This window comes from Patiria miniata, unplaced genomic scaffold, assembly GCF_015706575.1.
Source record: "Patiria miniata isolate m_02_andy unplaced genomic scaffold, ASM1570657v1 HiC_scaffold_4, whole genome shotgun sequence".
Classification (NCBI taxonomy): domain Eukaryota; kingdom Metazoa; phylum Echinodermata; class Asteroidea; order Valvatida; family Asterinidae; genus Patiria; species Patiria miniata.
Window position 1 is genome coordinate 10,142,369 of NW_024037071.1, and position 19,550 is coordinate 10,161,918.

The 19,550-nt window shown below is 40.3% G+C and overlaps 2 protein-coding genes across 2 annotated transcripts in view; one reads left to right on the forward strand and one right to left on the reverse strand.

The window, feature by feature from the left end:
* LOC119739709 (transcription termination factor 2-like) overlaps positions 1-3,569 on the forward strand; it is a 30,090-nt gene extending 26,521 nt beyond the window's left edge. Inside the window, exons 17-19 of the mRNA XM_038214737.1 lie at positions 260-588; positions 1,735-1,893; positions 3,090-3,569. Of these exons, the coding sequence (XP_038070665.1) occupies positions 260-588; positions 1,735-1,893; positions 3,090-3,153 (552 nt within the window). The 3' untranslated portion in view covers positions 3,154-3,569. The remainder of the gene's footprint in view (positions 1-259; positions 589-1,734; positions 1,894-3,089) is intronic.
* Positions 3,570-8,580: 5,011 nt separating this feature from the next.
* LOC119739627 (neutral cholesterol ester hydrolase 1-like) lies at positions 8,581-17,812 on the reverse strand. Its single transcript, XM_038214616.1, has 4 exons — positions 17,678-17,812; positions 10,446-10,668; positions 9,956-10,019; positions 8,581-9,754 (listed from the first exon to the last, which is right to left on the reverse strand). The coding sequence occupies exons 1-4, from the start codon at positions 17,810-17,812 to the stop codon at positions 8,953-8,955; spliced, it is 1,224 nt and encodes a 407-aa protein (XP_038070544.1). The 3' UTR covers positions 8,581-8,952.
* Between the last annotated feature and the right edge of the window lie 1,738 nt (positions 17,813-19,550).

The following is a 19,550-nucleotide window of genomic DNA, read 5'->3' on the forward strand; positions in this document are numbered from 1 at the left end:
GACACATCGTTGGAAAGGCTTCCTTCATTGATTTCTTCAAAATGACAGCTTGCCAGAAGGAATATTTTCACAGGGAGTTTAGTCCCATTACTATCTTTAAACCAAGTATGCTTTTCAACAATAATTATGTCAGTTACTTTTTGGATAGCTGCAAATGATGGACTGTACCTTTAACCCATTAATAACCTCTTCCCTATTCTGCTCATTACAAGTACCATGATGATAACTTGTTTGCGTCTCCCCATTTTTCACAAACCAGATTGCTTCAGTGCTCTCAGCCCTGCGTGAGATTCGTCGCAGCAGTGGCAGCAGCCAGCCCGCCTCCAGCAAAACCCCGCCCATCATGAAGAGTGTCATCATCTCCCAGTGGACCCAGATGCTGGACGTGATGGCAGCCCACCTGACGCGTGCCGGCTACCGTTACTGGAGCATCCGCGGCGACGTCCCACCAAAGAAGCGATCCGAGGCCCTGGAGGACTTCAACAACAACCCCCGGGGGAGGGAGGTCATGCTGGTCTCGCTGCGGGCCGGTGGGGTCGGGCTGAATCTGATTGGTGGAAACCACCTGTTCCTCCTGGACATGCACTGGTAAGAAACTCATAACCTAGATAGATTAACCGGTTTTGAGTCAACTCAAACCCAAACCAACTCGGTACCGAACCAACTCAAAACCCAGACCAACTCGATCCAAGTTCAACTCAGACCTAAACCAACTCAGACCAAGTCCAACTCGGAGCCAGACCAACACGGGACCAAGTCCAACACGGACTCAGACCAACTCAGACCCACGCCATCTCGAACCCAGGCCATCTCAGGCCCAGACTATCTTAGGCCCAGACCATCTCAAACCTAGACCAACTCTGACTGAATAGTTGCCAAAGTTCTCAGTTTCAAGTGAGGCTGAAAACCCCTGTTTTACGTTATTAAGCGTAGCGCGCACTGTGTGACGCGTTAAAATCAGTTGTTAAAAAAAGCAACGAGCATACTTCCATGTATCCATATTGTACATTGCGCTCTCCGTGCTGCGTTATCCTACGTTTTCTGTACTGCATTATCCGTTGAAAATGTATACACTTCAAGAAGCGATTGAAACGGATGATGCATCCAATAGGCATGGGACTTTTTGCCTGCAATTTAAAGAAACGATTAGGTGGAGTAAAAATATATAAATATTAATGATCGGCCTAGAAAGGAAGCAGTTTGCATGTGAATCTTATTGAAACAAACTAGGGCCTGCCTCAATTTTAATTTTTTAATTTTCCGTTTTTCATACCCTTTGTTTGTTCTTGAGAAGTAAAATCTTGTCATTGTTTTTTTCGTAAAATGTGTACCTTGACGAAGCTAATCCAAATTTAATTGAGACTGGATTTTTCTACCCAAAATAACATCTGCGTGCTCTCTATTTGAGCTTTTACGTCCATCAAGTGTGCAACGAAATACACATGGATTTTCTGAGTACGCATCACGGATACACAACTGGTAAACACACAGCGCAGCATGCACATCGAAACTGGACACTTTGATTTTCAGCCTGAAAGTCAAGTCCTTTTTTTCAAATTCTCGGAAATCTATTAGCATATCTCTTTGCCCAGATACTCTGACCACTCTGTTTAATTTGTCAAGTTCAATTTGTGTCACCTCAACATTCAATATATTTTTGTTGGACTCAGGAAAGGGACTCGATTACAGCAGTGGCAACTCGCACGAATTTTATCCCTTTTTTTGTGGCCACAGGAACCCAGCTTTAGAGGACCAAGCCTGCGATCGGATCTACCGCGTCGGCCAAACCAACAACGTCTCCATCCACAAGTTTGTCTGCAAGAACACCATAGAGGAGCGGATACTGGAGCTGCAGAAATCCAAATCCAAGCTGGCGTCCGATGTCCTCTCAGGGTATGTCAATGCTTGTTGTGTTTGTATGTCTGGTGAGCTGTCTGTTGGTTGGTGTAATAGGGATTGTCTGGATGTCTGTCTGTCTGTGTGGGTGAGGGTCTGTGTGAGCCAGTGGGCTGTGTGGGTGACTGTCATCTTAAATCAACTGCAGTGCAGGAAACCAGTGGCACTTTCTCTGTACCTTTAAGTACAAAGAATGCAGACATTTTTTGAAAAAAAAATAATTGCTCCATTGAAATAAAATATGTTAGGCATTCTGGCAAAATAAGACAGAACTGGGCAGAGATCGCAATGTGGGTTTTAGGAAAGACAATACAATCATCCTTACAATATTTTTTGCTGCACTTCAATCGGAAATTCCGTTGACAAATTAAGGTTTGCATTTTGCATTTATCAACACGTAAAAAGAGTAATATTCTGAGAAAAAGGCCTGTAAAATTTGAGTTTTGTAGTTGTGAAAATGAAAAATGCCAATAGTTTTTCCTTAAAAAACACTTTTGTTCCATGATTTTTATGCTATTTCATTGAAATATGTGTGGCAGGCATGACATATTACAAACACATACATGTGTCAATTAATCTGAAAATCGGAAGAAATCACACCTTTCTTTTTTTGTTTTTTTTCTTCATTTTCCTGCACCATGGCTTGTGCCCAGTTCCGTCTCATTTTGCCAGAACGCGTCAAATATGGTCCGATGATTGGTCTGGATGTTTGTATTTAGCTTATTAGATATTGAGTGGGAAAAAATAGTAATTCTGCCAGCTTAACAATTTGAAAAAAACCTTTTGTATTGACGGCAACTTAATTTGAAAAAGAAAACAAAATTGCTGTACGCACAATCACTGAAGGAAAGGACTCCTGTGTTGAAATCAAATAAGGCCTGCATTATTTAAGTCACATTTTATTTAGATTTACTGGGAATACTACAAATTTAAAGGGGAAACAATCCAACACAATTTAAATGTTGTAGTAAACTTCACCATTCTGATAGAATAATTCCAAAAGGCAAATTGAATATTGCAAATCCCTCTTTTGATTTACGGTTATGATTTTTTTTTTATTATTTTTTTTTGGGGGGGGGTGGGATGCAGAACTCGAAGCTTAAATGGGTAGCTCTCGAGGAAAGATTGTACAGAAAGAGATGGAAGTCATACTGATAAATGATTTGTGTTTGTTTTTCTTTTTCCTGTTACAGAGCAAGATCCCAGAGCCAGAAACTGAGCCTAGCAGACTTGCGTTTCCTCTTTGGAGTCAATTAGTTGATCAAGCAATGAAACAGTCGACAAGGTCAATTAAACAAATCTAGGGTGCGCTCCACTCAATGTCAACATGTTTACATTCTTTAGATATGCCCTGTAAATGTGCTCACCCAAAATGGTAATGACGATAATATCCCCGACAAACTGTTGTCAAAATAACGACGCCCTATATGCCAATCCTGCAAGTGTCACTGTTTGGAAAGCAGCTTCTAAAATCCCTGAAAATTGAATTGTGCATGAAGTGAAATGTTTCCGATAATACATGAATTTACTGGATTTGCAGAAAGCAGAAAACTTAAAGGTAATATACAACATTCGCAAATATCAGAAATGAAAACTACCCAATTGTTATGAAATACCTTACTTGACTGTAAGTGAATAATAGTCTCATGCATCCTGTGAAATCATGGCACCTGGTGTGCTGTCATTTTCAAGAAAAGCAGAATTTTTTTCAAGTACTGCACCCAATTTACCAAATTTTGTTACTCCAAAAGCCAGCTAATCTGGTTCCCTGAGCTGACAATTCCCCGACATCTATAAATTGCTCTGTTTCGTCTAGAGACGGGTCAGAGAACCAGACTACACGAACAGCATTTTTTTCTTGGTTTTTCCAGCATCTATGAACACAAAACTTTCAACAGTTCAGTGTAACAATATTTGCTATCAAATACTAACCCCCAGATCCATCCATTTCTGAAAATTACAGCAAAAGCAAATGTTGTACATTACCTTTACGCTAGGACAGAATCATTAAGTTCTTTGCATCTGTCAGCCATTTTGGAAAACATAAGTAAAAGGCTCAGGAAAACCATTAGCCTTTTGTTACTAATGTTTGCCAACATTTGTGACAAACAGTTGCTCCCACTCGTGCTCACGGTGCCAACTTTGCCCAAACATTAGCATTGTTCGCTGAAGTGGAAAATACCCTTCATTTGAAACAACAGGCCAATATGTCAGTTTGACATAAATCCCACATTCCTTTAATTCTTTCGAATTTAGTTATTTCATACTGAAAGCATTTAACTAATAAAAACCCTTCCAAGTATGTTTTGTCTTTCATCACAAAACTAATAGGGTACTGTATATATATCATGTTCATTTTTTTTTATTAACAATTATTTTTGAAAAGTGTTTTTGAACATTCAATTCTTTGTCATATTTTCATCATGTAATAATAATTAAAATTCATATTGCGCTGTTTCCATTATTAAAAATTATCAAACGCACATAACTATTTTTTAAAAATTCAAAAAAATTAGAAAAAAAAACGCTTGTACTAACAAATGTACTGAACAGTTTGTTGTAATTTCGTACATCGTCTTGGTTTCGGGTCATTTTCTGGCTACTTCCATCTAATTTATGATTCTTTTATTAAATAGTACATGTATATTAGAGAGGATTTAAACTTCATTTGTCTCTCTTATGTTTTGTTATTTTACTTGTTCGCACAAGTACTAAATTCAGTATTAGTATTTAAACTATTGGTGCGGATAAAATGCTATATAAAGTAACTGCTAGTCCTGTGATATTTCATATTTAATTCTTTATATTTAATTGTGATTGGGAACATGCCCCATAATTTTGAATGGAGAAATCTGGAATGTATTCAGTAATCATGTCAAGGTAAGTAGATGCAATACAGGCTATCCAATTTCAAAACAGTTATCACATTAAGTTCTACTCTTAGTAAACATACATGTAAGTACACTAACAGTTATGTGTAAGCCATATGTATTGGATCAATTGCAATTCTTTTAAGTTTTGGGTGCGAATAAAACAGGAAAATACTATACAGACTTATTCTTTGAAGTTTGCTACTAACGTCAGTGTATTGTGATTTTTAGAGATGGTTTACGCTTATTTGCTCTTACAACATTTAACAAACCTATTTAAATTTTACAAAATACTCAGAACTCTCACAGGTGTTCAGGCCGCACGGAAACACCTGACCCCCCAGTACAAGCCCCTGCAAGTTGGACCCTACTACGCCACTGAATCATAAAACATGTACATAAATTGCTTTCTTTCTTTCACAAAACTGAAATTAATTCAGTTGGATTTTCGACAATGAAAAACAATCATTTCCAGCTCTTCGTACATAATTACTTACCATCTCATCAGCCATCCTTTGAATTTTTTTCTGGATGACGCTGCGACTGTACAAGTCTATTGGTCCGGTTGAGACCGGTTCCCAGCCAAATTTCTCTGCCCGCCAAAAGCTGTGAACTTTCACTTGTTCATGTAAATGAGCCAATGTTAGTATAACCCAATCAAATTGATCAGACTGACAAACTGCGATCACCCCTCACACTTCTGACCAATTGCAGTTGCCCGTTTGCATTACGTCACCAGCCACTATCGTTTGATTCGCATTTCTAAAAAAGAAAGAAAGAAAGAAGTTGGCCCTCCAGTTTGATTAACGATTACTTGTACATCATAAAGTAATGTGTAAATTGTCAAAATTGTTAGTGAACTCACAAGTATCCATTGGAATGCAGCAACGTTCATGGTCCATGGACTACATCCTCAGGTATGGGCCTATATAGCAGCACCAGGTACGCCGCACTCTGCCTCGACGACCACCAGGACCGCTACACGACAACGCGCCATTACCTTTTTCCCGTTGATGCCAGGGGCCGAGGCCCTTTATCTCTCCAAAGTGCTGCAGGGTGAATGGGGTTCATTTTGTTGACAAAAAAAAGTATTTCGCAGGTCAACATTTTGGTCATAATGTCAGAGTTCAACCTCATGATATATGCCCCCCCCCCAAAAAAAAACCCCACAACACGGAATGGCATCAAGCCCGCTGGAACAAACTTTTGCGAGGGGGTGCTGGAATTTCTAAAGGACGGACAAAGTTAATGCGAACGCGGAGCGCAAAGCCCTTACGGCGTGGCTTAAAGGGCCCCTAAAAGTTTTGGAATATGGATGCTCTGTGGTGCAATCTGAGGCGATTTCTGGCCACTTTCATATGACTTTTTTAGCAAAACGTTTTTTGAGATTATAAAGACAATTTATTTCACTTTTTTGTTTAGAATATACTGTTGCTCTTATAACGTTTCTACTGTACTGAAAAGTCGAAAACCCTGTATTTTTATCTCCATTTTTGTTCCATTTAATTCTTGAAAAAAGAATTGTATCATTATGCATGACATCGCATGTAAATATTTTTGTTGCTAGGCTGCTTTCTTATCATTAGTAAATTCCGTCGTGTATGTTTTGTTTTATTTTCCGAGCCCTTACGGCGTGGGGCCACAGGGCCAGGGGCCTGCTTTAAGGCCCCTGAAAATGTTGGATTCTGGATGCACTGTGATGAAATATACTGAAGTATATACTTAAACTTATAAAACCCGAAAGGATTTTTTTTGGTTCAAGTTAAAACAAAATGGTTCCACTGGAAGCGGATGAATTTCTGTTCATACAAAATATTCACATAGGCCTAAACGATGTAGCTCTTGATATATTTGCAGTGTTATTTGTTTGTTACAGGGAATGGCAAATATAAAAGACTAACAGACCAAATGCATCTTTATGTTTATGATCGGTATGTGGCAAGTTTGGGGCTAGGCAAGGATTTATCGGTCTACTGAGTTTTTATGAGAAAAAAACTTGCAAAGGGTAACACATGAATAGCTTTTTTATTAAAACGAAACTACACTGGAACTAGTTTCAATGGAAGCCCGTCCCACTCCTATTAGGTTGGGATGTGTGTGAACCTTGCTATTTGTTAATGTTGAGTACAGAATGCTAGCAACGTCAATGAAACTTTTAAATGAAAAAAAAAAACCTTCAGGGGAAAGGTATGAACATTTGCCCCTATTGAAAGATCGAATGAAAAAAATCGTGGCAAGTATAATCAAGTTTACCACCATTGTCATGGCTGAGGTTATTGCTTTAATGTCAAAGCTTCCATCATGGCGGAAATATCATAGACATGTCATGATTTTAGATACATTGAGAGAAATATCGATTCTGCACTGCCTGAAGATTTAGAAAATACCTCCTGATATTTTACAGCGTTACTTTGGACTAGACGTTCAAAGCGCCGCGCTTAGCCGCGGCAAAACTAGAAACGAACAAAACGAAGGAGATATTTGTAGAGCAAGCATAATGTTTAGCGCAGCGGCGCAATTTCAACGTCGTAGAACACTGCTGGCTGGAACACATTTTTGCCCGGGAGTAGGGGGTGCTGAAGCATATTTCAGCACCCCAATCCAAAAAGTTGGGGGTGCTGCAGCACCCACAGCACCCCCCGTTCCCGCGGGCTTGAATGGCATACTACCTTGAGATGCAACCCACCTGTGCCAATGCCGGATGGAGAATCTTTTTAGAAGAAATATGATACCAACATCTCCCGATTCGCTCCAGTAGTTTTTGCTGCAAAGCCTATTTTGTGAAGCTCACATCTTATGATGTTGGTATTATTACATAACAATTAACCCCTCTATCCAATAGGCGCAGTTTAGTCATTCATCGGGACAAAATTACTCCCGGCCTTGTTTCACAAAATAGACTCTAGTGGAACAAAGAATCACAACACAAGACAACATAATGTGCAAACCGTGTGTTTCATTTACATGTATTTATGATTGCATAATGGTTAGAAACAAATACAAATGCACACTATAGTTCGATTTGTAAAAAAAAAAAAAAAAACCTTACACCTCCGATGACAAACTTTATTATAAAAGACGACACAACTTTAACACTGTTTTCAAATTACAGTCAAATTAAAGATGCTGCGTCTCAGTAGGTCATCACCGAGTTTTTAAACCATGATGTGTACAATAATAGTTAACAACTTTACGGCATATGCAAACAAAATTATTTAACGCTAAAAGAGTTTCATTCTTTTACATTCGTCCAGTTCTTGGCAACAGATGATTAAAAAAATATTCGCATTGTTGAAAGAAAATTTATAAAGTCTTCTCCGCTTCATCTCAAAACTGATGATGAAATTCATACTATTGGGAGTTAGCAATGTTTAATTGCAATCATAACCGGAATTTTACATTATGTTTTGGTTGGTATACTCACTTCAGATTTCAACAACGAAGGTCAGAGAAAAAGTTGATTAATTTTTTATCTAAAAATGGTACTTTTCCTCAAAACTGTACAGTGGGACGCCGCTATAACGAACATCGTTGGATCCACAGAAAGTGTTCGTAATAACGATCGTTCGGTATAGCAAGTTTGAACCGCCGGTCCTCTTTTGACCATTAATGAACTGGCATTTCTCGAGAGTGGTTTTCCCTTCTATTCCTTGGGGAAATAATAGCCATATGTCGCTCTTCAACATTCAAACACGATGTAACTATGGATCGTTTGATGTTCGGGAATTAAAAGTGGCCCAAATGGTGTTTAATACAGGAAGATTTTTTGGTTAATCTTTTGACTTTTTTCAACAACAATGTTCGGTACGTTTTGTACATTAAAACCGGAAGCCAAGGATGATGTTCGGTATAGCCGAATATTCGGTATAGCGGTGTTCGGTATATAGCGGGGTTCCACTGTATCAAGAATTTGACCAGTAGTTGATAAGCTGATCCGTCAAAACCAATTTTGGAAAGGTATTTGGGCAAAATGTGCAATTTTCCTACAAGTCTTTCGGTATTAGACAACAAAGGCCCGATCACAACAATGAACCGACCCTTGATGAGGGTTAAATTGCACCTAGACCAGAATCGTTATTGTGAATTATGTGCGGCTCTGTGAAGATTTGGTTAAATCAACCATCTTAATAACGTTGTCTATCTTCAATTGTTTTAATGCTGTTTATTGCTGGGCGAGCTTGTGTGTTTATAGGTTTGCTCGTGCAAAGTGAAGCAAATCAGAAACGCTCTGAATGCCCGTTGGTGTTGTGACGACTGGAAGGTCCTGCTTGCCGGTGAACATGGCGTGGAAACCTGTCTTATAGTGCTTCCAAGTGACTGGCACTCCGGCCTCCTCCAGTCGCTTGGCGTACATGATGCCGTCATCCCTCAAGATATCATACTGGGCGGTCAGGATGTAAGCCTCTGGTAGTCCTCTCAGGTCTTCGCGCATGAGAGGAGCGTAGTCTGGATTCAGGAGAACCTCTTTGATCTCGTTGTAGATACTTTCATCCCCGAAGTCAGTTGAAGGTGCTTCGTAGCCCTTCTGCTTGAACTCGTCCGGGATGAGATCGTGCGAGAGGCACTTCTGTACCAGCTGGGACCTCTTCGCGGCCGCAGAGGTGTGGCTGTTGGTCCGCATCGCTTCACAGTAGCTTGCCTTGTTGCCACGGAGATACGAATCCCACATGAATGTCATGAGCGGCCTGTCTAGCAACAGTGTCTTGTAGTCGCCATTTTGCTGGTAAGATGGCGTCTGGAAATCGAACGCCTGAAGGCACGGATAGAGAAGTATCTGCAGCTTAATCTTGGGGAGGACAAGATACTTGGGGTCAAAGGTGAACCTCTGTGACACAGCCGCGGCCAGGTTCCCGCCTGCACTGTCTCCCATTAAGGCAACTCTGGCTGGATCGACATTGTACTCGCTCAGATGCTTCAGAAACCAGACTGTAGCAGCTGTGCAGTCGTCTATCGCAGCGGGGAAAGGGTATTTGGGCGACAAAAGGTAACTGCAAAATGAAATAGACAGGATTGAATGACACAAGACATTCTTTAATTAATACAAATTCACGTCCCCTGACGATTAGCAAAACTTGTGAAAAGTGGATCATGAGAAATAATGGCGCTAAAATAATGTGTGAAATTTAATGTTTCAATCTTAATGCCTCAAGAAAGGATTTTAATTTTTTTTGGCGGGACTTAGAGCTTACTCGATAGACACCACAACAGCATTCAGTCTTCTTGCCAGCAAGGCCGTTATGGGATGATGGGTATCTGGAGGTAGAAAGGAAGCGTGTTGCAGTTTTAAATTTCTGTGGAGTGCCAATATACTCAAATGATGATATGTCCTAGGTATTCTTCATCAGTGTTCAACGAAAAGTGCTCCCTCATCGACTACGGGTCAGGGGCCGAAGACCGAGGTGACAGGGAGAATTTCTTGGAAAACTGTTTATGCACCTAGAATTTCCGACGATTACCCAGAATTTACGCCTGAGATTTGTGACTGCATCGATAATAAGTTGGACAGAGGACAAGAGAGAAAATACTTTCAATTTTGATTCGTTACTGAATGATGGTTGATTCCAGTGATCCAACCAGCAACGTCGCCAGCTCGCCGGGCACTGGGGAGCACTATACCTGCTAGGGGGAACACCACAAGAAAAAAAAACACATCCAACTACTAAACAGAGTACCACTCACCCAAGTTTCCACTTATAAACCCTCCACCGTGATAGTACACGATGGCCTGCCGTTTATCGGTCCTCCCTCCTGCTGGCCCATCGTCGAATATCCGGACTGGTACCCGGTCGAACACCGCGTGTCTGTACGGTACTTGCGGCTCGGTTGCCCGTGACACCCCCGCAGACTTTTCCTCAAGCCACTGGTTTAAACCAGTCGGTGTCCACCATTTCAGATAGGGTTTCTACATCATAAAATTCAAGACACAAGACAAGTCTGAAAGTCGGTCCCAGACAGTACAAACTTCTACTCAGTGAGGTACATTTAGTAACAAAAATGCTAAGGATCGTTACACAGTGGACAAAAGCACCATTTTTTTCACCAAAGCATCTCCATGGTATACCTTTTCGAAAAAAAGACGGACGCAAACAATTGGATGATGGAAAGGGCAAGTATGACGTCATTATGACGTCATCAGCTAATTATTACATGAAAAAATAAAACTTAATAATAATCTTCAGAACTGCAAGCATCTCAACAACAAATTTGGTATCAAATTAAAGGGGACAACAAGATCTTTCATTTGAGTGGTATGTCATTGGGATGGAATATAGTTGAGGGTGATTTTGTGTTTAAAAAAAAAACCTTTTTGGTCAAAAGACCTGTTTTTTCGGCTAAAATCATGGATTTTGGGTAGTCACTTTGACACCTTGTTTTAACATGCAAACAGTATGTGGTATTGTGAGATGTTGTTTTTAAGTCACAGAGAAAGGCTCAAATTCTATGCCAAAAGAGTTTTGTAATTGATTATTAGTATCTTAAATGTTTAAACTTGTTCCAAAGATAAGCGGAAAAGTGAGGTACCTTAGTGATAAAATCGTGACACGGGTGGACAAAAGCACCATTTTCACACCAAAGCATCTCCATTGTTTACCTTTTCGAAAAAAAGGTAGGATGCAAAAAATTGGATAATGGGAAGGGCCATTTATGACATCATTATGACGTCATCGGCTAATTATTACACACTTATACATTAAAATTGAGATATTAGTTAGGAATAAGCCATGGATCGTTTTTTACATTTAATATACGTTTCTGAGATCAAGTAAATCAGTGCAGTTGCCAATTTTGTTCTTAGACTATCTTTAAAAGATTCAAATACAAATAGTTTGAAAAATGAAGGATGTTTCCTAATTTAATGTATTAAATTAAACATGTATGTACATGTACATTTGACCCTCGCTCCTATCCCCTGTTGTGATCAATGAATCGTTAAAATGCAACGTCTTACGTCATGATTATCTCACTTGAAATGATTACCTCAGGAATGATGCCACGAGGCATTATTTTCCACAAAAGTTTCTGTCCTTCGGCTCCGTATTCTACATCAACTGGCAATGCATTTATTGCCCTAAACCCTTCAACATTAGCCAGGAATTGAGCATATACTTCTCCGGCGTTACAATTTAAACCTTTTGTGGACAACGTAGTTTTTCTGGTGTAGTTTGCATGCAGATAATGCAAGCAGTCCAATCCATGATGACTGTCCTGAAATACGATAGTAACAGTTCACGAAAGCAATAAAAAGGTAGAATGTTCAAACCAATTATACGTTCCAATGTTGCAAAATAATACGTTTTGTGGAATTTTGTAAACTTGCAAAGGTATATTTTACGCAAGATGAATTATATCTACAATTTCTACAAAGACTTCTGTTCATTTTTACCAAAATCTCTAACAATTAATAAACAAGACTACAGATGAGGCTTTTTTAAAGATTATTTATTTGCACGATCTCAGTCGCAATCCAGCTTTGTGGAAAATAATAAGAAAGGATAAACTGCTCACACAGTGGACCTTCAGAAATGCTCTGCTCGTGTCACACAGAAGATGATGTCTGATGGATACTTCAATAGGATAGACGGTCCATCAACGACAAGGATGGTACATTTATTCGAGAAACACACCTGTGCTTGTGCATCATGGATAAATGTTTGTCTTTTTCACGTCCTAAACTAAAAACCTTTACAAACTGCAGGACATGACTTGCTGCACTGGTATTGTGTTTGTAATGGTTACAGCCCGATAGTACGAAGGTTCTCTAGTCCGAAGGGTCATTAGTCCAAAGGTTCGTTAGTCCGAAGGTTCAATAGTCCGAAGGTTCGATAATCCGAAGGTTCGATAGTCCGAAGGTCCCATTAGTCCGAAAATAGAATACGGTTAATAAATCCGAAGGTTCGATAGTCCGAATAGACGATAGGGTTCGATAGTCCGAATTGAGAAAAAGGTTCGATAGCCCTAATTGAGAATAAGGTTCGATTGTCCGAATGAGCAATACGGTTCGTCAGTATGACTCTTCGGACTATCGGACCTTACTGTTGATTCGGACTATCGGACCTTATTGTCGATTCGGACTATCGGACCTTACTGTCGATTCGGACCATCGGACCATCATAGAGTCTTTTCGGACTATCGAACCTTATTGTCAATTCGGACTATCGAACCTTCGGACTATTGAACCTTATTTTCAAGCCCGCTGGAACAAACTTTTGCCACGGGGTGCTGGAATTTCTAAAGGACGGACACAATTAATGCGAACGCGGAGCGCAAAGCCCTTACGGCGTGGCTTAAAGGGCCCCTAAAAGTTTTGGAATATGGATGCTCTGTGGTGCAATATGAGGCGATTCCTGGCCACTTTCATATGACTTTTTTAGCAAACGTTTTTTGAGATTATAAAGACAATTTATTTCACTTTTTTGTTTAGAATATACTGTTGCTCTTATAACGTTTCTACTGTACTGCAAAGTCGAAAAACATGTATTTTTATCTCCATTCTTTGTTCCATTTAAAGGGAATATACATCATTTGCTTTTGCTGTAATTTTCATAAATGGATGGAATTGGGGGGTTGGAAATATATAGCAAATATAGTTACACTGACTTTTTTGAGGTTTTGGGTTCAAAAATGCTATAAAAACCAAGAAAAACAATCATTTTCCTGTAGTCTGGTTCCCTGACTCCATTTAAGAAGAAACAGAGCAGTTTACATACATTGGGGAATTGTAAGGTCAGGGAACCAGTCTAGCTGGCTTGTACCCGTTCAGAGGTATGTAATCGATTGCAAACAAGTGCGATGGTCAATTGGGACCAGTATTTGAAAAAAAGCCAGTTTTTCCAACGCTGATCGGCCGATCAGCGTTGGAAATTGATACAAAAATACCACTTTTCTTGAAAATGACAGTATACCAGGTGCCATGATTTTACAGGATGCTTTACACTGTCATTCAATAATAGTCCAGCAAGGTATTTCAAAATGATTTGGTAGTTTTATTTTTTGATGTTTGCAAATGTTGTATTTTCCCTTTAATTCTGGAAAAAGAATTGTATCATTATGCATGACATCGCATGTAAATATTATTGTTGCTAGGCTGCTTTCTTACATTGAGTAAATTCCGTCGTGTATGTTTTGTTTTATTTTCCGAGCCCTTACGGCGTGGGGCCACAGGGCCAGGGGAATGCTTTAAGGCCCCTAAAAATGTTGGATTCTGGATGCACTGTGATGAAATATACTGAAGTATATACTTAAACTTATAAAACCCGAAAGGACGTTTTTTGGTTCAAGTTGAAACAAAATGGTTCCACTGGAAGCGGGTGAATTTCTATTCATATAAATATTCACATAGACCTAAGGCCAAAAAAAAAAAGTCTCCGGTTTCTGGTATGGAGCTTGCCCAAAAAGTGGTGCGGCGACGCGGCTTTTTTTTTTTTTTTACCTAATTTTTTTGCTTCAAATGTCGGCTGATGACTGCAAATGGTGCCCGACGAAACTTAGTGCAAATATATGGGAGTCCAGAGAGGTCACATGAAGCTTATTCTCAACCATAACCCAATCTAAAAACACGTTAAAATTGTGCAGCAGCAGGATTCCTGTCAAACCAGCGAGTTTGGCGGTTTTGAGACATCATCTTTCATTGAAAAAAAAACTTTTTCATTTTGCCGACGCGCATGGCTACGGCGACGCGCGCGCATACCAGAAACCGGAGACTTTTTTTTTTTGGCCTAAACAATGTAGCTCTTGATTTATTTGCAGTGTTATTTGTTTGTTACAGGGAATGGCAAATATAAAAGACTAACAGACCAAATGCATCTTTATGTTTATGATCGGTAGGTGGCAAGTTTGGGGCTAGGCAAGAATTTATCGGTCTACTGAGTTTTTATGAGAAAAAAACTTGCGAAGGGTAACGCATGAATAGCTTTTTTATTAACCCCTTAAGGACGGGGTGTATAATGGGGACATTCCTCCACACATAGAGCAAGTGGCCCGCATGACTGCACAGCCTTTGTGTGGTAGCGGGACTGCACAAAAGCAGCAGCTGTGGAACTACCCACTAGCCGTGTGCCACGGCATACCACAGCTGGCAACTGCATTCCAATGAGGATTAGCGGCAGCGGCCATGACCGCTTCCTGTACGCATGGGGTTAAAACGAAACTACATTGGAACTAGTTTCAATGGAAGCCCGTCCCACTCCTATTAGGTTGGGATGTGTGTGAACCTTGCTATTTGTTAATGTTGAGTACAGAATGCTAGCAACGTTAATGAAACTTTTAAATGAAAAGAAAAACCTTCAGGGGAAAGGTATGAACTTTGCCCCTATTGAAAGATCGAATGAAAAAAAACTGTGGCAAGCATAATCAACTTTCAGTTGCCACCATTGTCATGGCCGAGGTTATTTTTTTCGGGTCAAAGCTTCCATCATGGCGGAAATATCATAGACATGTCATGATTTTAGATACATTGAGAGAATATCGATTCTGCACTGCCTGAAGATTTAGAAAATACCTCCTCCTGATATTTTACAGTGTTACTTTGTGCTAGACGTTCGAAGCGCCGCGCTTAGCCGCGGCAAAACTAGAAACGAACAAAACGAAGGAGATATTTGTAGAGCAAGCATTATGTATAGCGCAGCGGCGCAATCTCAACGTCGTAGAACACTGCTGGCTGGAACACATTTTTGCCCGGGAGTAGGGGGTGCTGAAGCATATTTCAGCACCCCAATCCAAAAAGTTGGGGGTGCTGCAGCACCCACAGCACCCCCCGTTCCCCAAGGGCGGATCCAGAACACAATTTTGGGGGGGGCCAAAAAAAATTTGGTCCCCCCCAAAAAAAGTGGGTCTAAAAAAATACGGCGTGGGGTTCGGGGCCCGTCAGGGCCCCGAAAAAATTTTGGATTCTAGATGCTCTGTGGTGCGATCTGAGGCAATTTCTGACCACTTTAACCATTTTTTTTGAGGAAAAGATGGTGGTGTACTCATTGCCTGCCTTTATTGCGATGTCACATTAAAAAAAAAAAAATTGGTTTCGTTTTGGGGGGGCCATGGCCCCCTTTGGCCCCCCCCTGGATCCGCCCTTGCCGTTCCCGCGGGCTTGTTATTTTCGTTTCGGACTATTGAACCTTCGGACTGATTAACCTTATTCTAAATTCGGACTATCGAACCTTCGGATAAATAAACCTTCAGACTAATGAACCTTCGGATTAATGAACCTTCGGATTATTGCATCAAATGTTCAGATTAACGAACCTTATTTCATTTTCGGACTAACGAACCCCCTCTTATGGACATTTTGTGCATTTGAACTATCGAACCTTCGGACTAAAGAACCTCCGGACTATTGGACCTTCGGACTATCGGGCGGCCCCCGTTTGTAACACATTGTTAAAGGACGTACCATCACCATTTCCGGCCACTTAATCTATTTCAGGTTACCACGTTCCTTTCTGTCTGGCTCCTAACCCATACCTCATTACCCGTAATATACAACCCATATAAGAATGTTACGTCTTCCAGCTATTATAGTAAATGGTCAAAACAAATGGATGTGGTAAAGACCAAATTCAAGGAGCCGCACAATTTCACACAATTTATTTTCTGCGTGACAAATACCGTCATTGTAGCACTTTTGTCCATAATCAAGAATGCTTAGATTTTTCAAGAAAATTTGAAAATAGTGACGTCACTGCAACAGCAAATCAGCTTATTGTTACTTAAATGTCACTGATTATATCACTCTTCAATTCCCTGACCCTCAAAATGTCAAATTAATTACTTGGAATCTCATCACAACGCTTCACGACCTTATTTTCTACAATTAATTACAGCTCGGTAGTATATTGTGACGTCATAATTACGTCATAAAGTACTCTTCCTGTCATCGGATTTTTCGCATCCTACCCTATTTTTGATCGTAACACATTGGCAAAGCTTTGGTGAAAAAATGGTGCTTTTAAATACCATGTAACGATCCTTAGCATTTTTGTTACTAATGTAGCTCGCTATAAGATGCCTCACTTTTCCGCTTATCTTTGGAACAAGTTTAAACATATTTATGATACTAATAATCAATTACAAAAACTCTTTTGGCATAGAATTTGAACTTTTCTCTCGAACTTAAAAACAACATCTCACAATACCACATACTGTTTGCATGTCAAAACAAAGTGTCAATGTGACTACCCAAAATCCATGATTTTAGCCTAGAAAACGTCTTTTGACCAAAAAAGGGTTTTTTTTTACCCACAAAATCACCCTTAACTATATTTCATCCCCATGACATACCACTCAAATGAAAGAGCTTGCTGTCCCCTTTAATTTGATACCACATTTGTTGTTGTAATGCTTGTAGTTCTGAAGATTAATATCAATTTATATTTTTTCATGTAATAATTAGCTGATGACGTCATAATGACGTTATACATGCCCTTCCCATCATCCAATTTTTGCGTCCGTCTTTTTATCGAAAAGTTATACCATGGAGATGCTTTGGTGAAAAAAAATGTGCTTTTGTCCACTGTGTCACGATTTTTTCAATAAGGTACCTCACTGTTTGATAATGGGCAGGATTTGTCCCATTCGTTTGGCGTTACAGGGTAATCTCATAATATAGCACTGCGCCCGGCGCTTGAAGCGATGTTCTGGTTAAGTTTCATTTGGACTCAATTGGGACCCAATCGACCCATGTCTTACATTGTTCATAATTAATATCTTGGTTTGTTTTTCAGTTGAGATGGTGGATAAATGCATGAGTAAACGGTTTCCCGATGATTGATGTGAAACCCTACATGGGCAAATATATAGGGCCTGCATGACTTTGAACAGTTACTGTTCCCGCCCCTTGATAGCAATCATAGTTAAGTTCAATCCCTTGTTATTTACAACCTATTGCACCCGATATTCTCAATTAAATTTAAACTCACCAGATTGCTCCGGAGTGACGACATTTTCACGGCCCAAGGCCTGTCCCCCACATCGTCAGGTACGGGTTCCAGAACCACGTAGGCCGCCACCGCCACGACAACGACAATAACTGCCACAATTATTAACCGAGCCATGTTTGCCTCAACTTCCTGGTGTTCAGGGGGGTCATAGGGTGAAAAATCAACAGGCTTCAAGTACTACATGAACAGCAGATAGGCTTTTCCCAACGAATAATGGAGCAGTTTAATATATCGTCGGTGTTTTCACGAAGTGACAAAAACCTCAATATCACGCAAAAAGGTCATTCCGAGATAATCGCCTTTGAGGTTAATCATTTTTTCAAAACACCCTTTCGACTAGTTTTTAGTTATGGATTTAAGAAATTCTTGCATTGTCAAGTAACGTATGCTTTGTTCTTTGCTAATTCAAAGTTGTTTATTAGGAGTCTCTCTTAATTAAACTGTAATTCATTAATAAAGATCAATAAAAGTTTTTTTTCACTTCGTGAAAACAGCAAAATACAGAGGCCTCACTATTTTGTCCCATTAAGTTGTACACACTCTTTGTCACTTCGTGAAAACATAAAACGTTCTAAGAAATTGCTACATTTGCGCGTCTGACGTCACTGCAGCGCGTGCGCGTCTGTTTTTTTATCGACTTCGTTCACGTCGTGCGCGTCCAATCCCATCCTAACGCGTGTGTAGAACAGAAAACACGGATTTTAGGCATTTTGTCAAATGTTTGTTTACGATAATTACAAAAGTAAACAATATTTCGCTTTGAAACTCAGCCAAATTCTTCCTTTTGTCAAATGCAATAAATTGGTCGGCAAAACTCAAAATCGTCGGTGAAAACATCGACGATATATGCTATTATTCAGTGGGTTCAATTTGACAACGAAATCAATCGCCAACTAATATACAAATATTGAGTGGCTCAGCGTGGAATGGGAGGAATATTATCGCAAGGTAAAATCTGGACTTTTCCATTTCATGAGGAGAAGCCGAGTGAACTGGAAAAGTCCAGATTTTACCGAGCGATAATATTCCTCCCATTTCACAATATTTAAAGCCACTCAATATTTGTTTTATGTAACTGACATATAGATCCTTGTCATTTGATATATTTGAACTTTTTGTTTCAATACAAAACTGGAGGAAAATGTATTTCTCTCTTCCAAACCACCCCTTCACGAAAATGTTTGAACCCAACGCTGTAGCGCTGGCTCTTTGGAACAATTCGCGCAACGCTGAACGCGCTCACCAGCATGCATTTACACACAAATACCGCGTCATGATCCTAACTGTTGAATAGACCGCTTGCAGACGCGTTCGATAATCGACGCGCGAAGTCGCGCGACGCCATGTTTTGGGACAAGCGTATATATATCCATGCACATTTTGTCCCACAACATGGCGTTTGCACCTTCGCGCGTCAATTATCGATCGCGTCTGCAAGCGGTCTATAGTATTTCCATTCCCCATTAGCCTTTCGCCAAGGCCATCGTAGCCTTTAGTCAGGTCCCACGCGCCTATACCCGGACCATCCGGACACGTAACGCACCCTGGATGCTGGCACGTAAAAAGACTAGCACAAGCGGCAAAGCCGCTACGCCGCTCGTCTTAGTCTTTTTACGTGTCAGCATCCGGGGTGCGTCACGTGTCCGGGTAAGCGCGTGGGACTTGACTAAAGGCTAAGGCCATCGTGGCTTAGAGTGGCGGAGCTGCGAAATACACGAAGCGACTGGAGCAAAGATTAAGTCAGCACGTACGAGTACTGGACACTTCAACCTCGTCCCCAGGGTGTCGAGCAGTACGCGCCCACCACTACCTGCTCTCTCACCCTGGTATTGGATCATTTGCATGTGCAAGA

Excerpts from the sequence above, each read along its gene's own strand:
- LOC119739627 (XM_038214616.1), bottom strand. The coding sequence starts at position 17,812 with ATGGCTCGGTTAATAATTGTGGCAGTTATTGTCGTTGTCGTGGCGGTG. Across the intron at positions 10,669-17,677 it reads CGTCACTCCGGAGCAATCTG|AAACCCTATCTGAAATGGTG; the intron begins GTGAGTTTAAAT and ends TTTATGATGTAG. Across the intron at positions 10,020-10,445 it reads GTTTATAAGTGGAAACTTGG|ATACCCATCATCCCATAACG; the intron begins GTGAGTGGTACT and ends TTCTACCTCCAG.